General features: G+C 34.3%; 2 protein-coding genes across 5 annotated transcripts; one reads left to right on the top strand and one right to left on the bottom strand.

Moving 5' to 3' along the window:
- Positions 1-679: 679 nt before the first annotated feature.
- Positions 680-13,020, top strand: LOC132312535 (lysine-specific demethylase JMJ18-like). 4 transcript variants are annotated; one of them, XM_059810935.1, is made up of 12 exons: positions 680-896; positions 3,230-3,525; positions 4,620-4,691; positions 5,044-5,124; positions 5,271-5,777; positions 5,878-6,105; positions 8,473-8,634; positions 9,509-9,877; positions 10,052-11,093; positions 11,210-11,313; positions 11,649-11,846; positions 12,290-13,018. In XM_059810935.1, the coding sequence occupies exons 2-12, from the start codon at positions 3,520-3,522 to the stop codon at positions 12,668-12,670; spliced, it is 3,150 nt and encodes a 1,049-aa protein (XP_059666918.1). In that variant the 5' UTR covers positions 680-896; positions 3,230-3,519; the 3' UTR covers positions 12,671-13,018. The 4 variants fall into 4 exon arrangements, with proteins under 4 accessions (XP_059666918.1, XP_059666911.1, XP_059666927.1 ...); XM_059810928.1 differs by lacking the exon at positions 680-896 and adding an exon at positions 955-1,498; XM_059810944.1 differs by lacking the exon at positions 680-896 and adding an exon at positions 956-1,498 and having other exon boundaries at positions 5,047-5,124; positions 12,290-13,017.
- Positions 13,021-14,188: 1,168 nt separating this feature from the next.
- Positions 14,189-24,491, bottom strand: LOC132312558 (gamma-soluble NSF attachment protein). Its single transcript, XM_059810964.1, has 9 exons — positions 24,344-24,491; positions 22,322-22,389; positions 22,034-22,118; positions 21,768-21,926; positions 20,986-21,123; positions 19,693-19,771; positions 18,959-19,038; positions 16,016-16,145; positions 14,189-14,483 (listed from the first exon to the last, which is right to left on the bottom strand). The coding sequence occupies exons 1-9, from the start codon at positions 24,388-24,390 to the stop codon at positions 14,382-14,384; spliced, it is 888 nt and encodes a 295-aa protein (XP_059666947.1). The 5' UTR covers positions 24,391-24,491; the 3' UTR covers positions 14,189-14,381.
- Between the last annotated feature and the right edge of the window lie 436 nt (positions 24,492-24,927).

Below are 24,927 nucleotides of genomic sequence, written 5' to 3'. Positions count from 1 at the left end.
TAATCAAAATAAAAAGAAAAATTATAAGGCGTAATTAAGATTTATGTTGAAATGACTTAACTGTTTATAATAATTGAGTTTAAACATGTAATATATTACATATGTTATATTCACGATTATAATATGTTGAGTTAAACGCGTTATAAACGAATTACACGAGTAGAACCCCTCAACCCTAACCCGACACGGTTAAATAAACGGGTTGATCGTGTTAACCCATTTATGATTCAAACCCGTTTAAAATCAACTCAAATTTATTTATCACGAGTTGCGTTAAAATCGAGTTGACGCTTAGTATCGTAATTTGCCGATACTCAAGTAACTCAACAAATTCAACCACAAAAGGAAATAAAGAGCATTAATAACATTTGACTTTAATTACCGCCTTAAAAAACATATAAATCAATTCTGAGCTGGTTTTCCACATTTTTCCTCACTTGGCGAAGGGGCCATAACAAGTTCTTCAACCAAACTGGTCCGTGGCATGATAGTAATAACCTATAATATAAAGGACAATCACGTTCTAATTGTACAGTTCATTGTACGTGTTGTCCAAGGAGAGGACCCACAACTGAACACGCGTCATTGTTCAGAACCAAAGATTGATTTCACAGATGTCAGTTAAAATACGCGCGTGCGTACGTGGTGCGGCCAGTCATTCAGTTTTGGTTGACCTCCTCTTTCTCACTCTAAAACCCATCCCTTCCTCTCTCTCTAGATCCAACTTCCGCGTTTTGGGAGTTTATCTTACCATTATTACTGTGTCCCTATGCAATACAGTAATATTTATTTCTATTTATTATTATTAAAAAAACATATTTAAATACAAAGACAATATAACAAAAAAGCAACACTGCTTCAACGTGGAATTTTAGGGTTTTTTAGCTTTTTTTGAGGTAAAATTCTAAGTACTTCTCATCATATTTGTCTTTCTTAGTAGTATTAAATATATTTTGAAAATGTTACTTGTGTTTTCTGTTCTAATCATCATCATTCACATTCACATTCACCAATTAAGTTTTTGTGCCATATCTAATATTATTTTACTTAATTAATTTGTACCTTTTCTTTCCTTTTTTATTTTTTAAATTTGATTTGTACCCTTTGAATATTTTGGTTCACAGAATTTTTGGCAAAAAGTTTATTTATATTAATTGGGTTTGGATTGATTTATGCATGTGAGTCTTTTATGTATTGTTTCTTTGAGGGATTCTAATTTTTTTTGGGTTAAAATTGTTTCTTTCTTTCTTGGGGGTTTGGTTCTTTGTCAGACCAGTATAGGATACAATCTTGTTCTTGAATTTTAATTTTTAATTGGTGTTGTGCCAAAAATAATATTTTTTGGTGAATGGGTCTGTATTGTGTTGGGTAGGTCATGAAAAGGGTTCTGTAATTTTTTAATTTTTTTTGGCTGTGGACAGTTGATAGATTAGGGTTCATAATTTCTTCTCAGTGAATAGAACAGTTGTTATTGCAATAGTTTTTCCAAATCAAAGAGGTTAGATTTCTCATATTGATTCTGTCTATTTTTACCTGTCTAACCAAATGTGTTTCTTATTGATCCTTGCAACTTAAGGAATTCCAATTACTGCATTGTAATTAATTTCTCCTCGTAGTATGCTTGAATAAAATCTGCACCTCTCTTTATTTTTTTTTTTATTTTATTTTATTTTTTTTCCTTCGTATAACTGTGTAATAGTTAGCTTATAATGTGCTTATTATCCTCATTCCTGCAACAGTAGCAATCTTTACGTGGATATCATGCTTTCCTGATAGATCAGTTTTCGAAATGATAAGATTGTAAAATGTTGCGTATATGGTGTAATGACTATATTGAACTATGGTTTAATCTGCCCTCTTTCTGGAGGGATGGTGTCACGCGACCGATCTTCTTTTGCATCATATTTAGAGTTTAGATGGTCACCATAGTGGCAGGAACCTCGTGCATTGGGCTACCCCTCCTTAATTAATCCAATTATTTAGAGTTTAGATGGTTTGAGATGATTCTTGAGTGAAGAGATAATATATCTTTTAAGTGATCTTATGTCGTCCATCAGCAATGTTAGAATTGGAGAAGTCATAGCATTATGTAAGATTCAATCAATTATTAATCTTTGGCGATAAACAGAGAAGAAGAGACAGGTTATCTATAGTTCTCTGCAGATCCCTTCTTTTTCAATAGAAACCGCATGATGGACAGCCGAAGTGGTTATTAAATCCCCAATTCTTAGATTCAAGTTAAAGAGGAAAAAGAAAATGAAGCAATGAGGTTGGTAATGGGTTGTAATGATACAGCTAAACAACATGCCTTTACATGCCAAAACTCAATGATAAACTCTTGTGTCTTGAACTTCAATTTGTTTTCTGTCTAAACCATGGTGACAAATACAACTTATTTTTTTATTCTTTTTTTCCCGGAAAGAAATTACTTTTGCAAATCATTCTAGGGTTATTGATTTGTATTGTGTACCCAACCTCAAGATCAAAATCTGTAGCATGTAAAACCAACTGAATTTATTATTATTATTATTATTATTTTATCAAAATGGACTTTTGATATATATATTTCAGATATACTTGCAAATTGAACTTTTCTTTTTGCCATATATTTAGTTCTTAAGCTACATGAATGACATTATCAAATGATGTATAGAAGCTCAGTTCTGTGCTCTTTTCCTACCAGTCTTGAGTTGCTTTCATGACTTCCATTCTGTTTCAAATTATACCTTTACTTTCTACGTCATTGCTTGATAAGGAACCATTAGTTTTGAAGAGTTTAACACTGACTATAGAATTGTCTCTTACCAAACAAGTCTTCTTTATCTAATGTCGATATGACTACTGTTTATTCTCTATATAATTTCAGTCCTACGGCTTGCGTAGTATCGCTAACGAGATCTTCTAGAAGGAATGTTAACCTGAGAAAATTGTGGCCTTATGTTATGTTTATATATTGTTGCAATGGATGCGACCATCTTAACTTAGTTTTCAATTTCCTTTCCATTGAAATTGTTAAAACCATTTAGAAGTTTATCTTCCATGGCCCTATTTGTGTACATGGGTTCTTGTTATTATCTTTAGCTGCTGACAAACAATTCTTCATTTATAAACTTATTTATTCTGTCTAAATTTTTTAAATTCAAGTATGGTTAGGGCTTTTTATATTTTCCATGTGATCGTGTACGTAGCTCTCTTTGTCATTCTCATTAGTCATTTCTGTGTGATGCAGCTAAAATTCTTGGTAGTAAAAGCATCAAGAATCGGTTCAGTGAAGGGTATCCAGTAATTTCAGATTGTGCAAATAGTCTCCTTGATAAGCTTTGTAGCTAAGGAGGGATGCAATGCCCCTTCAGCAGTTTCAGGCATGGAAACAACCACTGAGCCAGATTCACTGCAAATGGATGCTGTATTAGCCATTACGAAGAAGTAAAAGTTAAATGGTCCCTTCGGCGTAGAAATTGTATTGATTATCGGTTATTTGATAAACGCTCCAAAGCAGAACCTTATTGTTGGAAAAGCATGAAGGTTTATGATTTTCCTTTGCTTGATCTTTGGTTTACATGCTGCCTCTTTTTATTTATTTATTATTTTTTATATGCATATAAATCCAATGATTTATAACCCTATCATTCCCAAATTTATCTCATATGACCATAACTAACTTTTTTCCCCGACATAGATTCCATCTGTTAAGGAAACATCGTCCTTACGAAGTATGAAGCAGTGTATCCCCATGCTAACCAAAGAGGCATAATAATTTTACCCCAAGTCTTAGTTTGCTTCTAAAATAGTGGTTTCTGAAAATCCTTTTCTAAGGGCTCCATGGTGCAAATCTTACAACGGGATTGAGGAAATTCACCATCTCCTGCATCTAACTTTGCATTTTGCAATAGCATTTCTTTACACTTATTATTTGTTTTCTTTTCAGCCTTAAATATATTATATGAAACAAATGAAACCTAAGCTTTATGATAATATATAGATTCAGATAAGCAAATCTTTACTTTCCATCAAAATTGACGAAGCCTTATTGTTAGTTGTACGTACAATTTTTCTGTTTTGGCACTGTAATTTTCCTCAAAATAGCACATTTATGTTTATACCACCCTATATTGAACCATATAAAGTGCTTATAAATCTCTCACCTCTTACTCTCTTAATTGAAATGAACTTTCCACAAAAGTAATAATAATAATTTAATTACCATTTTTGGAATTTTAGCATATCATTTTTAGTGCAATAATAATTTAATTACCATTTTTGGAATTTTATTATATCATTTTTAGTCCTTTATAATTGTTTGTCTGAAATTGAATTTGTAATTTTTTAGTAGTTTGTCATATTTGGTTAAGAATAGATTGAAAATTCTAACTGTCACAATAAATTGTTTATTATATCTATACCTTTTAGAAGATAATATGTATTTATCACATTTATATATGAAACTAGGTTGCTTAATGTGTACTCTGCCATACATTTCCAATTGCAATTTGCCTTGCATGTCATAAATTACCTATAATTATTATGTGTTAGTTTCATGTACAGGTAGAATTCCTAGTAAGTCAAAAAAAAAAATGGAACTTGATTCACGTAAGATACTAACTAAAATTCCTTTGCAGGATCAACCTTCAAGGCATGCCCAGAAAAATGACAACAGCCTTGAGTGCTCAAGCAGTCCTCAAAGTCGAAAGGTACTAAACTAAATGTTGTTTCAATTTAATTGTCACATCAGCAACATTGCTTAGTCCATGTTAGATCCCTTGAATGTTTCCGCTGTGGAATACTTTTTATTCATATATGTCTTCTTTCTCCGATTGATTCAATCAATATTTAATAAATATTTTGTATAAAAGTAAACTTAGTCCACTTTGTTTCCTATAAGTTTCTCCCAGAAGTTCAAAATGCTTTCAATATATATATATTGGTTGCTGTTGCAAGTGACATGCCTGAGTTAACTTTTTTCTGAGAGTGAAAACATGTCTTAACTGTTTCCTCCATTCTTGTGAAGCTTATCTAAGTGACAACATTGTTTACTTCTTAAAGCAGATATTAGCTAGATGGGATCCTGGTGAAGCGTGCAGGCCCATCATAGATGAAGCTCCTGTATTTTCTCCAACTGATGAGGTATAATTTTTTTCTTTTCTTGTTGGTCTAAAAATGGAGATTGTATGTCTTTTGGTCACTCAGTGGTACAATTTTAATTAGTTAATTTATCGACTGATTAATTCCTAATTATTATTTTTTGTTTTTATGTAATGCTCCATCATTAGGAATTCCAAGATACTATTGGTTACATAGCAAAGATACGCCCAAAAGCAGAACCGTATGGGATATGTAGGATTGTTCCTCCTCCTTCCTGGACTCCACCCTGCCCTCTTAAGGACAAAAGTATTTGGGAACATGCTAAATTTTCTACTCGGGTTCAGCAAGTTGACTTGCTTCAAAATAGAGAACCCATGATAAAGAAAAGCAGAGGCCGGAAGAGAAAACGAAGGAGGTATTCAAGGACAGGAACTAACAAGAGACATACCACTTCTGAAGTGTCTGAAGGAAGCATTACTTTTGACACTGACAAGAAGTTTGGGTTCCAGTCTGGTTCAGACTTTACATTTGAAGATTTTCAGAAACTCGCCAATCATTTCAAAAAGTGTTATTTTGGGATGAATAGGGAGGACTCACACGATAATGCGATTGAAGACAAGCATTGGGAACCCTCAGTTGGAGATATTGAAGGCGAGTATTGGCGGATCATTGAGCAGCCAACAGATGAGGTTGAGGTATGGAAATATTGTAGTCAAATAGCTTATTCTTGATTATGTGTTTTATCTGTGCCTGTATTTTTTTTTTTATGAATATTTTTATTCTGTAAAATTGCAGGTGTACTATGGAGCTGATTTGGAAACTGGAGCTTTCGGTAGTGGTTTCCCGAGGAAATCATCTTTGCTGACAGGAAATAGTGAATCAGATCAATACATGGTTTCAGGTTGGAATTTAAATAATTTTCCACGCCTGCCAGGTTCTGTACTATCTTTTGAAGGATGTGATATCTCAGGAGTTCTAGTGCCATGGCTCTATGTTGGGATGTGCTTCTCATCATTTTGCTGGGTAAGTCATAGGAAATGCTGTGATTTAAGTTTCATTCATGAAGCCGAAAATGATGCGGTCATTTGATTTTAGAAGCCAGTATATTACCTTACATTTACTGTCTAACTTTTGTAAAATCCCATTAGGCCCCAAAATAATTTTTTTCTTTCCTTTTATTGTCTCCTTATTGGCATGATTACTTATGATAGTGTCAGAATTTTGTAGTGCATTAGTATGCCGCTTCTAAATTTTCTCAAACAGTAGCATCCTGATATCTTGGTACTAGTCCTTGCCCTTGACATTGGGATGTTGAAGTTCCACTCATAAACCTATTACCAATTCTATGGTTGGTATTCTCAAACAACCTGATTTTTTAGGACTTTGGACCTTGGTAAAGACCCAAGTACAAAAATATCACGTCAACAATAAAAAGCTGCATGTGGATTATTTATTTATATAGCTTGAAAATCTCTTTTAATCAATCTAGGCCCATATCTTCATTTAATCTCCACGAACTTTGAGTTTGGCATACTTTCTTTGTTCTCTTTTTTGCCTTTTATTTTCTTTTTGCGCATTATACATGAGTAACTTAAGATCTACCATTGAGCCTACAATTTATCATCTAAAATTTTTGGGTGAGCCAATGTAATAATATTAAGCTTTTTTACAAGGTTGCAAATTACTCTTGCACCTTTCACTCGTTGAAGCAGTGAAGATAATACAATAGCATGAAAAGATGCGTAACAATGCTACCTACTGGTATTCTTTTTGGTGGATTAAGTTTATAAAAATCTTATTGGTTCAGAGTTTTCTAAAAGGTGAAAGAAAGGTTGTAGGTTTATAGAAAGAAAACTTAGAAAAGTGACTGAATAGGCTAGGTTTTGATGGTGAGAAGTTTTTGGTATTTCATGGTGCGTGTTATTGCAAATTCTAGATGCCAGCTATTTAAGGTTGTTAAATGCCTGGGAAAAGGGGCAAACCAAAGGGTTTGGGTTATGGAGGCAGTTCTAGAGTTGATAAATTGAAGAATAACACAAGACCTAGTTACAGTAATGCACATAGCCCCATTAATATAACAAGGTCCAATTATTAACGAATGATACCTATGGCTAGTACAATGGCCCACAACCACATAATATGAAATTCCTAATGTTTTCTGAACTCAATAGCAAACAAGAAGGGTAAATAAAACAAGTTTGTCACCCTGATGACCTTAAGTATGAGGACACAGATCTTCTCTGTTGTTCTCTGTTCTTTTCCCTGGTGATCGAGTCGATAGCATTGTACCATGAAATCAATAAAGTGAAGATTGATTTCTATGCGGTGGATGCACCAGCGGAAACCAGAGGACAGTCTAGAGGATCCATGTCCAATTTTAAGAATATTTTCCAAGTCACTTAACCAAGAAACCTGTCCCTTATCAATCTTAAAATCCGGCAATTCATCATAATGTCCATTCTATGTCTCAACATATAAAGTTGATCATGCATAGAAGTAGAGAACACCAGTATGCAAATTGAAGGTGGACCACCAAGGGCTCCGCTCACCATTTGAAATTCCCTCCACTAACATTTTATACTTCAACTTTTTAATAATTCCACTAAAAACATGTGTTACAATAATTAGAAAAAGGATGAACTCGTGTGACAATAATGATAACCTGGGTGATAAAGGGTTGCCCTGCTTGAGCATCTGGAACTATTCAGAATTCTTAAGAATTATTGAGGATTGTAGAAAAAAAATTCGACAATTTAATGCTCATCCTTCATTTTCTTGAAAATTTATCTACCAGAGAAGATAGATTAAAATGTATTATCTGTTATGATTTTAAACCTTTTATTTCTACCTTGCAAACAAACTCCAAAAGCATTCTTCACCTGTAATTACAATGTTTATCTTCAGTTATGATACATGGACTCTTCAAAAGCACATGAAGTACCCGTGTTGGGCACAAGATATTCAGACAAGAGTATGGGATATGTGTCCAACATATTTGTTTCGGCATGAAACTGAAAATCATATATCTGTTAATTTGCTTCTATTAGATTATTGCTCCAAAACAAGTGAAATGCCTATTTTGAACATTATGCTACATACAAATATTATTTTATTACAAAAATAAAAGAAAAATATTAAATACTAAGAATATTTTTGTAGCAAAACACAAACCAGTACTTGCACTGGCAATGTTTCCATAACTTCTTCTCTATTAAGGCAAAATTTTCTGTTGCAATATCAACAATTTTTTTCATGCTATCTTCAGCAGCAAAGCCAATTTTTGTTGTTGTCATTATGAAGAAACAAAATTTTGCATTAAGCTGAAAAGCTAATCAGTTTTCTTTTTTTGAGCTGATGATTGACTGGTATTTCTCTTGTTTTTGGGAAAAGCATGTCGAGGACCACCATCTCTACTCACTGAACTATCTACACTGGGGTGATAAAAAAATATGGTATGGAATTCCTGGAAGGCATGCTTCTGCATTGGAGAATGCAATGAGAAAGCATCTACCAGATTTGTTTGAAGAACAACCAGATTTACTTCATGAATTGGTAAGTGGTATTTCTATGCTTCGGTTAGGCTTGGATAGATCGCATATATTTCTTTCACTCGATTATGCATGGGGACTGTTGCATCTTTAATTATTGCATAGTGAAATAAGTTAAGCACAGTTAGTTATGTCTCTCTCTCTCTCTCTCTCTCTGTTTGTGTGTGTGAGTGTGTCTGGGCACATATGAAATTTTTATAAAGGTGGAAACACTGTCCAAATTGTTGCCAGACACGTCTTGACACTCATCATTTCAACAAGTGTCTTGGGTATATGTCATTTTGTAGCCTCACTTTTTCCTGGTTTTGTCCATTTAATTTTACTTGACTGAAAATAGGTATCACCGCACTCAATTCCACTATTTCTCATCACATTTATGTTCAGATATTACGAGAGCTTCTATTGCCTGTGTGATGTTGTGGCCCGAATTTTGTTTCGACCAGGTCGCGACACCCAAAAAATTGGCTTTGTGTGTGCAAAACCCATTTTTTCTCTTGCGTGTCTTGGACCCTATCTAGGATTCTCTTGTAACCCAGCATATAAGGGCGCGTAGGGTTTTAAGTGGGATATAAGAGAATACTGAAAACCGCAGGAAAGAGAATAAGAGAGAGAGCTAGGGTTTTGGGGGCTGAAACTTGTAATATCTTGATTTTCGAATAGTGAAATCTTTTGCCAGAACTTCACTGTAGATGTAGACTTTATGCTGAACCACGTAAATATTTGTGTTCTTTTGCGTGTGGCATGTTTACTTTTCTGCGATTCTTGATTTGTCCTTGGTTCGCGGCATTTGTCATAACCTTGCTATTCTTTTCCTATCTCAACTGTATCTCTGTATTAATTGGGGATGCATTAAGTTTATGATTCTTTTGTTGTGGCAGGTCACTCAGCTATCCCCTTCGGTTCTAAAGTCTGAGGGTGTACCAGTGTATCGAGCTGTCCAGCACTCTGGGGAGTTTGTCCTTACCTTTCCAAGGGCATACCATTCTGGATTTAATTGTGGCTTCAATTGTGCAGAGGCTGTGAATGTGGCCCCAGTTGATTGGTTAGAACATGGGCAAAGTGCAGTAGAGCTCTATAGTGAGCAACGCCGCAGGACATCAATCTCCCATGACAAGTTGCTATTAGCATCAGCTAGAGAAGCCATCCGCACCCTTTGGGAGCTATCATTTCTCAAAAAAGAAAAACTGGGAAATTTGAGTTGGCAAAATGTATGCGGGAAGGATGGGATACTTACCCAGGCAGTTAAGGTAAATTGATGCATATACAAATGCTTACACTCAAATCCATTTTCGTGTTGATGTATTTATGCACATGTATTGCTGTAGACGTGATACATATTGTGCATGCATTTATGGTGGAAGCTGCTTATGCACTTATCAAATTTTTGTTAAGGTAATTTTTATGACTTCCACCTTTTTCAGACAAGGCTCCGGATTGAGCAGGAAAGAATAGAACATCTTCCAACTAGCATACGACTTCAAAAGATGGAGAGAGACTTTGATTTGAAAGATGAGAGAGAATGTTTCTCATGCTTTTATGACCTACACCTATCTGCTGCTTGCTGCAAGTGCTCCATAGACCGCTTTGCCTGTCTTAAACATGCACATCTTTTGTGTTCATGTGAACCACACAATAAGTTTGTACTGCTCCGCTACACTATGGATGAATTAAACACATTGGTTAGAGCATTGGAAGGGGAATTGGATGCAGTAAAAGCATGGGCATCAGAGGACCTTGGATTGGTTTCTGTAAATGGCAAAGATAGTACATCTGGTAAGCTGAATCAGGAGAGAGAGACATCCGAAATCAACTCTCCCAAACAAAAGGAAAGTCCATCATGTTCTCCCAGAACAGAAGAAAACCTTTATATTAGTGAACCTTGCAGTTCTTCGCATTGTCGTGCTCTTTCAGAAGTAGTCCAGTCAGAAACCCAGAGAGGAGCTTTTAGTTTAGGTGCTTCTCACCTCGTGACAGATGAGGACAAAGAAGAAATTCAGGTCTTAACTGATGAAGGTAAGGCAGGGCAGGAACGCTTTATCGATTTGAATCTTGATAGCATGTCTGATGAGCATGTAAGTGGGTTGCAGCAAGTATCAGACAGTTTTGATAACAAGGTTATGGTGGACACGGCTGAAACAATGTCAATGTGTATTGAAGAAGAAAATTGTAGTTCTGGTGCACAGAAAGAGCCAGAAATAATGCGACTTGGTAGTAATGTGAATTGTTGTCCATCTGATATTAACAAGTTGTTTGAGACTGATTTTTCGGTTTTGCATCAACACTCAAGTGTTCCATTGACCAACTTGTCGAAAACTGAGAATGGCAACCCTTCAGATGTAAAGGTATCTCTTACTGGCCAAAGTAGTCCTATTCAAAAGTTGAACTTCTGTGTTAATCCTATAAATTATGGATCTGTAGTGTTCGGAAAGATGTGGTGCAATAAGCAGGCAATATACTCAAAAGGTATGCCGCTGTAGGGCATTTACATGTTTTTTCTTAAAAGTTTCTAGTCTAGTGTTATGAACTACATGTTGAAAAATACTGATTTATTTTGTTTGAAATTTGGTTCACTGTAACAGGATTCAGAAGCCGTGTTAAATATTTTAGCGTGCTCAATCCAAGAGAAATGAGTAGTTATATATCAGAAATACTGGATGCTGGGCTCCTTGGGCCTTTATTTAAGGTAAGAATTTATATGTCTTTAAATGCCATAACCAGAAACTACAAACTTAGATTTTTCTGCAAATATTGTTTCACATTTGACTGAGTTCTAGTGAATTTAACTTTTTAAAATACTTGAAACCCGAGTTCCTTTACTTCCTAAGGCTTGGTCTTGTCAGAGACTCATAAAATTTGTTTGTTACAATCTAACGATGTTCTTGACTATTTTTAAGAATTAAAAACATTTTAGTACATATTTCACTGCATCACATCTTTTAAGTAGTATACACATCCGAACACCCCAAAAAATTGTAGTTTGTTGTCGACTTTTCTCTCATTTGCTGATGTTTATTTCAGGTTACTTTGGAAGAGTGTCCAAGCGAGTCCTTCACAAATTTCTCACCAGAGAAATGCTGGGAAATGGTGCTGCAAAGACTAAATCAAGAAATCAGTAGGCAGAGCAGCTTAGGAAAGCAAGGAATGCCACCCTCGCAGCATCCACAGAGCATCAATGGGCTTGAAATGTTTGGGTTTCTCTCCACAACCATCATTCATGTAAGCTTACCTTAATGCCCCTTAATTAAAATCATTAATGGCTAGTATGCTAGTTCAAAACTTAATCGTGACATCCATTGGGTAGACTAAGAAATTACCTTTTTTATTTATTAGAATAAAAAATTTCAATTGGAACCAAAATTTCACCCAAGAGACTTCCTCACCAGGACAAGAGTCCTTCAGTAAAAACAAAACCGTTTGTGATTAATTAGAAGGTTCATCTGATTCGACTAAGGGTAACAAGAACCATACAACTTTTAAATGTCTCGTGCTCAAATTTTTTAAGGGCCTCTGTTTGGCTGAGTGGATAGGGAAGTGGATGGGTTGCCGCACATAACACCGACACAACTATATTGATCCTTGTCATAAATTTTGTGCAACACATCTGATGCCAATTATAATTTTTGAATATTGTATCCTGATGGTAACAAGAGTATTGTCAGGCTATTGAAGCTCTTGATCCGAATCATCAATGCGTGGAGTACTGGAATCACAAGCTTACATTCAAGGTGGAGGAGTATTCGAATAACGTCCCTGAAATGCCAGCGACTTCCGCCAATGATGGCAATGCCAAGAAGTGCCCTTTGGCATCAAGTTGCTCTGTACGGGAAGTGGAGGCAACTTCTTTTGATAATTCAGTTTTAGGTACTGGAAATCATTCAGTTGATGAAGAGTTACAGTCCTTACTACAAGGATTTTTAAAGAAGGCAAATCCAGAAGAACTAGAAATAATGCACAGCATTATGTGCAATGAGTCAAGAAGCCCTGAATGGAGAGTGGCACTCGAAACATTGAATGAAGTGATCCGGAGAACGTGTAAATAAGGAAGCCAATAAGTTCCGGTAATTCGTTTTTGCTCAAGGTAGCATCTTATTTCAGTAGCTTATTTGTTAGAGGGTATTCTTTTTAAAAATTTATATAGGAAGGAGAGATCACGGGCTTGAGTTACATGCGCAATATTTGCGCTGTGCTCACTCATGATATAAATTTTGGTCTTTTTACAATTCCATAAATCTATCGCAGGGAAGGCTTCTTGTACACTAGAAAAAAAATAAATTTATAAATCTAACTATTCTTGGAATTCTTGCCTTTATTATATTTTATTAGAATTCTGTCTCTCACTCTCGTAATTGATGTGTATGGACTGACTAAAGATTTTAATAGTTGAAAAGCTTGAGGAAGCAAATAGAGATTAGAGCATTTAATTCTAGGACCATTATTCCCTTTGTTAGAAATATTACGAGTAAATCAGTGATAAGTGCTAGCTTGTTTTTCACCCAACCAGAGTTGATCTCTTTCTTCCAGAAGTTGAATGCTGAGGAGATCATTATTTTTTGATCTTGTGGATAAGGGGGAGGAGTTGTGATGAGATGCAACTATGGGTTCATGTGGCCTTCCCTTGAGATTGGTTCATTTGGACTTCCCTCGGAGATGATTAGGTATAGGGTGACCCGGGCATACCATGTCATTAGCATGCCCGGCCAATGAAAATATAACGAATCAAAGAGAAGTTTTGAACAGATTTTTTTTTTTCAAATGTTGAGACCCATTTCAGTGTATTAGGTAGTAACATTGTAACCCTTTTTATTATTTTTATTTTATTTTATCATAACTCAACCTTTGAAGTAAAGGACGAGCTTACAAATGGATATTAGAAAAGAGCAGCCTCTTAAAATAAGTCATGTCTCCTCTTATATTGGAATTTTTATTTAAAAACAAAAACAAAATCGTTTTTAACTACTACATCCCTCTTTCGCACTTATCATTTTTAACTACTACTCCGTTCATCCCTCTTTCGCACTTATCTAACATGAATCTTCGGGGTCACTAACATTGTTAGTTAATCTGCGTCGACATTATTAAGTTAATTTTGCTGTCTCTTTAGCAGTTTGATTATCTTGTCTATTCATGTCCATTTGTGCTCAAATTCAAGACTGGGAAGACTCGGATTTTCTGATTTGGAGTTTTCCCGCCAATTCTCTTCACTAATCAGTTACAGGCGATGCAGTGACTCAACAATCACATACCAAGTAGCCAGAATTGATTCTAAACTGTTAAAAGCATTGCCGTATGTAGGTAGAAGCTCTGTTAAAATAAGGAAGCACAAAACATTTCAATATAAATTGATGTAATTTCAAACAAATAAGCACAGAAGGAGGTCCCATTGTTGCAACAAAATTAAAATCTTATATGCAAATATATAATATGACAAGTACAAAGATCCAGTGTCTAGAATGAGAAAGGATAGTGGGAAAGGCAAATATGCCAAAGCAATTCCAGGTTCCTGCTGCATATCAACCAAAACTGAAAGCAAATATGCTTTGGTTCCCCTTTAGAGAGAGAAAAAAAAAAAAAAAAAAGAATTCCCTATTCAAGACTTGTATGTTACATTCAGTAACATTAAACAATTGCACTCCGTATATATCATACTGCACCTTTGTGTTTTGTGTTCATATTTAGCACATAAAAGCACAGGAATAACCCACACACATGTAAAACAAAGTCTGTCAATCATGTCGAGCTGAATAGGATAAATTAGGTGAGGTCATCTTCGTCCAATGCTTCTTGTTCGTCAGCTGCATCGTTCTTTAGTGCACTCACATCACCCATAGGGAGCTTCCTTGCAAGCCTGATGATCTGCAGAAATTTCAACTCAGTTGAATCCATCCATATAATTAAAAGCGTTTTCCTAACTCATAAAATTTTAATAACCAATAATCACCATCATCCTCATCTTTGTCCCAAACAATAACTAATAATAACATCAACAATAGTAATGATAACACTATTAACAGAAACTTTTAAATTGTTGGGTTAAAGAGAGCAGACTTCTTCCCTAACTACCAGATTTACATCCTGTCCACCTTTCCAAATTCAAATATATATACACACGTGTATGTGCGCGCAAGCATTTGTGTATCTATGTATATATTGAAAAAAATGCAACACTAAGACTATTATTATGCTGTAATCTAGCAGACTCTTAACCTTTTGAACTATTTGGATGAAAATGAGGGGGGCAAATCTGACCCTAGTAATATAACACGCAAAATTAATTTGTCATAACAAAGGATAGAACAAAATATTACAAATCACAACTTGGAGATTTGTGTTGTATGCATCCAATCTTACAGAATTAATGCAAAGGAAGGAATTTCTTTATATATATATATATATATATATATATATATATTTTTTGTGTGTGTGTCTCTGTGTGTGTCTTGGCATATATCTCACACTCACCTTACCTCTATGCGGACTTGAACCCTCAACCTTCCATAACCCTTGGTGGTCATAAAAGGGAATAAGTAAGTGCACAACTTAAAGAGTAATTTGTTATATAAAAATTTTACTCTAACTAATCCCTCTTTTGCCAGATCATTGCAGATATAATAAGAATTTATTTTTTTTCCCCTACAATTCAAGACAAAGCTTCTGATGAAATTTGATTTTTATGGAATCAATTTATGTGAAAAAAAATTATTAATATTTTTGTTGTTGCTCACAATCACTGCTATGATGGAAGAGTTCTATGTTACACGCAAAATAGTTTCTGCCTGTCAATGATGAGCTTACTAGATACATGTACAAGCTATGAAGAAAAAAGATACTGTGAAGGATGATGTGTATAGTGTGGTAACTCAAAATAACAATTAAAGAACCTCCCACAGCTAACCAAGGAATCTAATATTAAGCTAAGGAAGATTGAATGATGAGCAGGAAGTTCAATAAAAATATCTTATAAGTAGTTCAACTAGGCAAAAGTGAGCTCCATATTGCAGTCCCAATAGGTAATAGAAATTAGAACAGCTTATTGACCCAGCTTGCGCATGTTAAAAGACAAAACAGTATTGTTAACAAAATATGTATTAGTATAAGTTGAAAGTAATAAATTGAGAATGACCAAGACCATCAAAAATAATTTACTCTCCTTTCAAGAAAGAAAAATTGGTTATGCATCAATATCAACAAAAATACTGAGGTAAACAGGAATTATACTTATCAACCAAAAAACAAAAAGGAGAAAGAAAGAAAGAAACAGGAATTATGGATGAAATATCAACTGATGAACAAGTAAAACTAAACCCGGTTTTTACAATGTGACATGAGATGGGTTGATGATGCAGTACGTAACAAACAATAGATTTCAAATGGTTCAAAATATCTACCATGTGGTCAAGATTTGATATAATGTTTGACTGAGCCACACGTTTGATTTCTTCGACATCACCTTCTGTATAGGCAGAAAGAAGTTTACTGGCACAGCGATTCTGATCACTACTCAAAAAAGCATCAACCCTGCAAAGGAGAGGCCAAAAATAAGTCAAAGTACGACTGTACGACCTTTATCCATTAAAATCTCATGCATATGAAAATAAGAATGCAAAAAGAAATGTTACTGTTTTTTTAACATCTTAAGGTATGCACTCTATTCTTAGGAAAAAATTTAATGGGACAAGCATAGAGAGCCTTTTAAAGACCAATAATCTCATGGCCGCGAAATTCCAATTCTTCACTGTAAGGTGATGCAATAACTCATAAACAAGCAGAATTTAAGAATCCATTTTAAGGGCCTTCATGAGTATAAGTGATGAAAACCTATAACTAGTTTTTCTTTTGTGGTCACTTTGGCAGAAATGAACTGAAAAAGGTTCTGCTGAAAACACCATTACTCTGCAACTTAAGTTAGCCTAAGGGGAGTCCAGATGGCACCATCAACTCCATGTGGAGCTTTGTATCATCCTCTACAAGTGACTCCACCTGAATAAACTCATCCTCAAGCTGTGACAAGTTACCAAAATCATTTAAGTTGAAAATGCCATGTGCTTTTTATGTGACTACTTAAGGATGTGGATCTCCCTCACATCATATGTTATGATAAATAACCAACATAAGATTAAAAAACTAGAAAATTCAAAATAAAAGACTACGGCCTATCAACTGAGCTACATCATAAGCGTAGCTCGTACCCTTATCTTTCATATATACCTTCATCAAACTGTCTCCACAGTTGGATGTAATTCTCATCTCCAACATATTCCTGATAGGAAAGGAAACTCAATGGCTAGGAGCATTGTGAAAATGTATGGAAAGATACAAAAGGAATTTGATTTGAGATGGTTGTGAGAAATTGATTCAATAAAGACACTTGATATGATAAGAGCAACTCGGCACATGCTTTCTAGACCCACATTGGACCGAAATATAAAAGGAACACTGTTAGAACATGATGGAAAAGTCAGAGAATGAAGTGTTGAGAAGCATTAAATTCAGAAGATTTTGAAATGACTAGAAGATTAAGTTAATACCCACATCTACTAAGCCTGGTCATGGATATCCCTTTAGACATGAAACAGGACATTGGAAGCTAGATTCGTAATGCCATAGAATCACTTTCAATAATGTAATTCCATTGGCAATGACTAACTTAGAGACAAACTATTATGGACTAAATCTATTAGAAGGCTTTTCTTGCCAACTTTCGTCACTGTTTTTCCCCTAAAGTCCATGCGCTTGATAACATTTTGATTAGCAATTATATTCATAATGATGAAAAATGTTAAAAGGCCATCACTTAATGTTGATACTGCCAATGCAGGGTGTTATAAGGGGTTGAACGGATACAAACCTAACATTTGGAATAATTTATGCCAAGGATGTTCCATGGTCTCCTTCCTTTTTCCATGCTTCTGCTCTTTATGGAAGGCAGGGTTGAGTGGTGTGTCCTTTTCTTCATTTAAACCGCAGGTCAAAACAAGCTACTATAGGCTCTGACTGCTCTATTACTCAAACAGTTTTCTCCGGCCTGGCAGCTTGATCATTTTACCATTTCACCAAGCACTATCCTCTAATGACTTGTTGACAGGAATAAAATGAAAGGAAGAAAGAGGAAATTTTAAAAAAGTTGAAGATGTTTTGATTAACTGTTCCTATATTACTAATTTGATTATTTCATGGGATTATCTAACGACAAATTGAAGAACAGACCAAAAGCTGAAAGGCAGAATGGAAGTACAGGAGAAGATACCATAAGACAATTGTCAAAATAAACCTCAAGAAGAAGGAATTTGTGGATCATTTTATCCTAAGAAGCACGGACATGAACATGAACATGAACATGGACATGGACACGGACACGGGACATGGGTACGACACGGACATGGCAATACGGAAAATTTCAAAAAAATAGGACACAACAAGGATACGGCAATAAAATAATATTATAATTTTTTATTATATATAAAAATTTAATTTTTACTCAAATTATAATTTATATTCATAAACATAACTAATTTAAATTAGGCCAACTCAAAAGCCCAACTTCTTTTGCAAAATATGGAAGTGAAGTTACCTATCTATATATCAAAAAGTTACCTTTCTATCCAAAAGTGGTGTAAAAAATAAAATAAATAAAAATAAAAATAAAAAGATAAGATTTTGATCCCTCTATTCCTCACTCTCTTTCTTATCACCTCTCTGTAGTCTGTGCCTGTTACTTTCTCTAGAAAAATGGCATCTCTTTCTCTTCACCTCTCCCTTCACTATCTCTTTCAATCACGGCTCTCTCAGATTTATCTCTCACATATTTAGATATCTCCAATTTTATACATCACTTTGTATGGATACATATACATACATACATACATATATATATATATATATATATATATATATATAAAACGTCAATCTGCAACTTCGGCCTAAAAAAAAAAACTCCAAACAGTTGTTGGCGTGTCCGCCACTGTATCCCCAACATGTCCCACGGCCTGTTCAATGTAAAAAAAATAAAAAAAAATCTTCTAGCAGCGTGTCAGACACGTGCCCGACACTGGTACGGCAGCCCAGTTGGGCATGTGGGTGCTTCTCAGATTTTATCATTTGAGAATCTTCACACAGACACATGCAATACATGCCTGTTTCATTTTTCAATTGAGATTCTTTGTTATGCACAACAATTGTGTTACCTATTCTAATATCGATCAAAAGAAGGAAAAGCTTACGATTATTTGGGCACCATAATTCAAAAGTATCACGAAGTGAGTACATAACTAAAGCTAACACACACACACATATTATAAGCCATAAATTGCAGTGATAAATTTTGCACTTACTGACAACAGTCGTTATAGCACTTCTCTGCTTGCTTGAAGTCATGAGCATAAAGGTACACAATGATTGCACTAAGATATGCCTACATCCAAACAGCACTTCTTAAAAATTATACAAACAATTACTTTGAGAGGGAGAGAGAACTCAGCATGTATCACTCACATGCAAGTTAGGCATACATTTACTGAAAGTACTGTCACTTTTGCAGACATATAAAAGCATGTTGTCAAGTTATCCTCTAGATAGTACATGACAAAAGTATTCCAAATTAATTAAATCACATATCATGTTTAAATAAAAAAAATTAGGAACTATGCAAGGACACAAAGAAGAGTGCCCATGTCCAACATATATACAAGAAGCCTAGTATGATGACCCTCACAAAAAATTGAAATTTGGTTTAATCATGAGCACAAGTATCAGTGTATAATACACAAAGTATCCAACTAGGAAAAAGGGAGACAAGAAAAATCACAAACAAAGGATACGATTATACGAATTTAAGTCAACCTCAAATTTAAATAAAAAAAAAAAAAAGTCAAACTTTGATTTAAGCCAGAATAACGCTTTATGAATAACTAATCTCACTTGATTAGTGTAGTATCCCTTGAGTTCACTAAAAAGATGAAAATAAATTATTTTTAAATCTTTTACCAACTTTACATGTACATAGGCACATCTGTAAATGAAAATGGCTACAAGAGATTAAAAAAAAAAACCACACACACTTTCACACCTTGCACTGGCTATGCTTAGCATTGCACTTATCAGCTGCTACTCCCCATCTCAATAGGTAAGTTGCAGCATCGGTATACCTGTAGATAATGAAATCCATAAATAATGCTTATAAAATGAAAAAAAGAAAACAGCACAGATCAACAGTAATTTACATATATACAAGAACTCCAACATTTATACTGGAGGTGTCTAAATCAACATTTGCTGGTGGTGCTGATGCATACAGTCAGCGGTTGGGATCACCATGCCCAAGTTGCCCTCACACCACAGAATTAAAGGCTAAAAACTGCGTGTGTAATACATGCCACACCTTGGATCTCCTAATGTTTGACAACACTACAAGTTGATTTTAACAAAATAATGATTTGACCAGCATTGTCTTGGTATGAATCCAAGATCATATAAGAAACAAAAGTTTAGTACAAAAAATGACAAATTTATGATGCCTGAGATGTGAGGACATAGTTGTATTGATATAGATAAAGCATAGTATGGAACACCATAACATTTATAAATATAACTACATTGCCTGCATGCCAAAATCATCTATGAGAAAACAAAGCTTAAATGATTGTAAAATGTGAATTTAATAATAGTTTTAGTAAGACAAAATCATTTAAGTACATCATATATAGTTGACAGTCATCTGTGGAGCTTGATTACTACTGCGACAATAACCAAAAAAGAAAAAATAATTAAGGGACATGGGTCATCCACCCTTTAGAAGCATTCATGCAGCCTAGGTTGACTTCTGCAGTTAAGGGAATCGAGATAATAGTGCAATCAACTGACGTTCCCACACTTTGATTTCTATTTGCTCTTCTATTTAAGATATATAGAATATATGTCCAATTTCTGTTCTACTTAATAAATCAGTTGTCTAACATAGATTTTGATATACTTGTCCTCCAATTTTTAATTTTCTCTTTGCCCTTGGGGCAATGACGCAACTAGTGAGGTAGTTTTAGTACAAATGTACCCCCATGCAAGTTTCTACTATTCTAGAGAAATCACATAATGGAATCCTGTGGATAGTATTAGACTTTCACAGTGTATCGTATAATATGTCAACTGTAATCTGGTGAGCTACCAATGGGGACTTTTCTTGTAAGTACAGCAAACCATATTCATACATCAATTAAGTAGCACATTAAATGCAGGCAATGCATGTAAAAAAGAATCTGAAAAACAAGATGATGTTCGATTAAAATATGAGGATTCTAGAAACAATTTGACAGGAAAAATCGAGTGACTGTATCTTCGTTAAAAAAAGAAAGAAAGATTTTCCTACTTTTCAAGCTTTATATAAACACTTGTAGCATCACGATATAGATCAAAGGCCATTTGTTCCTTGCCATCCTCCTCAAGCATAGCACAAGCATCAGTGTACAGCTGAATAGCTTCATCAGGTGCAGCATCTACCAGAACACTGAATAGAAGTAATATATTGGTCATCAAAGACAGTATTAACTTGATAGTTAAGCTATAGAACCCATGAAAGTAAAAGGTAGAACATTAAAAGAATCTATTGGGATTAAGTTATAGTTCCTTCATTTTACCCAAATGGAGAAAGAGATTAAAAGGGAGAAAGAAAAAAAAACACTCATTCTGAAAACAGGTATGGACAAGCACAAGCACAACCATCAGTGCATCTCAATGGGAGATCCTCGGGAGACTAATCTTTTTCCAAGTGATGAAAATTACATAAAAGAAAAGGGAGGAAAAATAAGAAATTACTTAAAGAAGGAAGGACAAGTAGATAATACAGGAATTGTTTATGAGATTGTGAAGTTTTTTGAGACCTTGCATACTCATAAAAGCACTCCTAGATCAAACCAAGAGTATAAAGCAATGTGAATATCATCCTTCTTACACAGAAAATGTCATATGAAAGTCAACAATGCCATTAAATTTTAACAAGACATACAAACTAGCTGTTAAGTCTCCACAATGCGAATATCAAAAGTTCCATAATATTAAATTACCCACGAAGAATGTCCACTGAATTTAGAAAACATAGAATTAGAACAGGAGTTTAAGGTACAATACCAAGAGTATAAAGCAGATGCCTACCGAGCACCTTTGGCGAGAGCATCGGATGCAGGTTGTGATCGTCCACATTCGTTGTATAACTCAGATGCCCTTCTGTAAAAGTCAGCAACTTGAGCCCAGTTGTCTAATTCCTTTGCCATGGCAGCAGCAGACTCCATATGCTTAGCAGCATCCCAAGGCCTGGTTTGTTTGTTAAGGATTGAACAACAAAAAACAAACACTACCAAAATTTGAGATCAGATGACAACAGAAGTATAAGCAGAACGCCGACAAAAAGATGAGGATACGAAGAAAGCATCTCTTGCCCTTTCGAAGCTTTCTCAAAGGCTTCTTTCGCTTTGTCATACTTTTTAGCAAGCCTAAATCCAATGGCTACAACAAAGAACAAACCTTTGTGAATAAATCTTAGATATGCATGAAAAGCCCTGTCTATATATATATATATATTTTTTTTTATAAGTACCCTGTCGATATATATATATACTTTTGGAGTAACTGAAATAATACAAAACTTGCACTTCAATATCATACTATAAATAATTTGAATTTTACCGGCACAAAAATAAAATACCTACCAGCCTGCTCATACAAAGCAGTGGCACTCTTCCAATCCGCACTCCACCTTGTCATACTGAGTTTTGTTCTATGAAAATGGGAGATCCAAGTAATCAATTTTCATAAAAAGACAAACTGACATGTTTGATAAATACAGAATCACAGATTGTTCTTTGGACCTAACAAATAAAATAAAATAAAAAATTTCTTCCCCATGAAGAACATAAAATTATTTTTTTCTTCATCAACTTAACAAAGACATAACAGTATGTGCATATAATAATATTATTTGATCATCTCTCAAAAGAATTCCATATATTGAAATTAACTTCTCTTTTCTAATTCAACTTAGAACATAATTCAAAACTTCTGACATGCAAATAAATAAAGAAAATCTACTGGCAATTTATATTTCTCATACTATTTGTGCGATCTTTAACCACACAAGTTCGAAATGAAAGCAGCTACTTTGTGCAAAATTACAGAAGGTTAGTTCAATCCCTAGATTTCTCCTCCAGCACCCCAAGTAGGCAAGGTATCCTTGCAAAGAAAGCCAAATCATTTTATCTCGAATTGGTTTACCTCAACAGCTCAACCATCTTGCTTGTGCAAAAAAGGGCAAAAAAAAAAATCCACTTCTATCAAAGCACACAGTAGAAGTTGATACTGAAAGAGTAAGGAATGTTATTTGAGTGAAAAGCAATGTCGATATAACAAGTGGAAATGCAATAGTAACTGGAAAGAAACCACCAACTTTCAACTTACAAGGTGCTACCATTATGATCCTAATCCATCCATTATTCCATCATCAGATATACTCTGTTTGGTTGGAGGGATGGAAAAGTGGATAGAAGAGAGGGGGAGGGATGTATGACAGTATGAGGCATACCTAGGGAAGAGAAGGTGTCTTCCTTTCTTTTTGTTTGGTTGAATGGAATTGATAGTAGAAAGGATGGATGATGATGTGACAGTTTCTTTTTTTTTGTTGGAAGGAAGGAAATGAGAGTTTTATATTATTTTACAAATATACCCTTACTATACGTGTAAGAGAATTTTAGTAAGGTTTAATAACTGATTTTGTAAGTAATTAAGTATTACATATTTATAGTGTAACTTTTCTTTCTTTCCTTCCTCTCTTTTGCCCAATTTTGGATTGATAAAAAACTTTCCAAAAACATGAGCTAGGAGGGAAGCTTCATCCCTCGTTGCTTCCTCCCTCTCTTCCAATGAAACAAGTGCAACTTCTTATATCCCTCCTCTCTTCCATCCTTCCTCAATACACCAATAACAAAAAAAGTTGATGATGCTCTTTACTTTGCTATTATTTGCTTTCATTTCTTCTTCCAATGTGCCCTCATAGCTAAACAGGAAATGGGTAAAGCTAAAGAACCCGCATTGGCATGAAGATTTCACACCCTATTTTCAAACAGTATCTTCAATATAAAGCTGCCAGATCTAGGTTTCGGCATCAGCAAAACGACAAGCAGTAGTTCTATTACTTTCAAAATAAAAGGAAACTATAAAGCATCAGAGATTGCATATATGTAGCGAGAAACTTCTAGCTAAAAATAATTTCTATTTTTATTGTTATTATTATTTCTATTTGGCTGGTTTAGAATTTATAATTTCTGGCCATGAGATCAAGGTCTAATTTCAGCAAAACCAATAATAATTTTATACATCATAAAAATAATATTCTGCAAAACAATAATTTCTCCGATCATATACTTTTATTCATCTACCACCAACACATTTCATTATTAATCGTCTAGAGTATGATTCCTAATCAATATAAATCTATTGAACCTGTTCTAATTAGATTTAACCCAGACGATATTTGCTACTTCATTTTTATCTTTCTACTCTATCCAAGTGCATCTACCTAGATTGTTTCAATTAGTATAACAGACTAAAACTGAGACTCAATTTCAGGAAATATTGAACCAAATCATTCAAGTAAAACTTAGTCCAATAGAAACAAAAATTACATATAGATATACAATACTATATATATGTGTATATATATGTAGAGAGAGACTGACAGTTTATCGGCTTTGCTGATCAGCTTTTCGGGATCTGAAGCAGCCATGGCTGAGTTACTATCGGTCTTTCTCAAACCGAACCCCACTTTTATTGCGTTTTTGGACTCCAAGCTTACGCTTCGTTTCTTAAAACTTTCCTTTAGATTGGGTATAAAATCGTAACACATTTTATTTTAGGCTCTGTAAAATATTTTTGGAAATTTTTTAAATATATTTTTATTTTTTAGGTAAAATATTTTTTTTTATTATTTTTATTTTTTCGTGTTTGACAAAGTCTCTACTGAGATTGAAGTGGATTCCATCGGTTGAGAATGTAAAATAATTTGTCTAAAATTGATTCCATTCGATTGTGAATGTAAAATAATTCATCTAAAATTGATGAGTAAATTATTTTTTGTTAAATTTTAATATATGTATATATTTATTATAAATATTTTACTACCATTACGCTCAAACAAATATAATCTTAACAAAATGATTCTTAAAGCTCATTTTTCGAGCCTATTTATATAGAGAAAATGTTTTTTTTTTTTTTTCCAAAAAAAAAATTATAGGTGGATTTTTATCTTTGATGCAGTAGATGA

Source organism: Cornus florida, unplaced genomic scaffold, assembly GCF_030987335.1.
Source record: "Cornus florida cultivar Cherokee Brave unplaced genomic scaffold, ASM3098733v1 CherokeeBrave_3.0.0_Hap2_Chr01, whole genome shotgun sequence".
Lineage (NCBI taxonomy): Eukaryota > Viridiplantae > Streptophyta > Magnoliopsida > Cornales > Cornaceae > Cornus > Cornus florida.
The sequence above is the reverse complement of the archived record's forward strand: the minus strand, read 5'-3'. Positions and strand labels throughout refer to the sequence as shown.

Excerpts from the sequence above, each read along its gene's own strand:
- LOC132312535 (XM_059810953.1), top strand. Across the intron at positions 4,692-5,043 it reads GCAGTCCTCAAAGTCGAAAG|CAGATATTAGCTAGATGGGA; the intron begins GTACTAAACTAA and ends TACTTCTTAAAG. Across the intron at positions 11,847-12,289 it reads TCTCCACAACCATCATTCAT|GCTATTGAAGCTCTTGATCC; the intron begins GTAAGCTTACCT and ends GAGTATTGTCAG.
- LOC132312558 (XM_059810964.1), bottom strand. The coding sequence starts at position 24,390 with ATGGCTGCTTCAGATCCCGAAAAGCTGATCAGCAAAGCCGATAAACT. Across the intron at positions 22,119-22,321 it reads TGCTTTGTATGAGCAGGCTG|CCATTGGATTTAGGCTTGCT; the intron begins GTAGGTATTTTA and ends TCTTTGTTGTAG. Across the intron at positions 14,484-16,015 it reads TATCAAATCTTGACCACATG|ATCATCAGGCTTGCAAGGAA; the intron begins GTAGATATTTTG and ends AAATTTCTGCAG.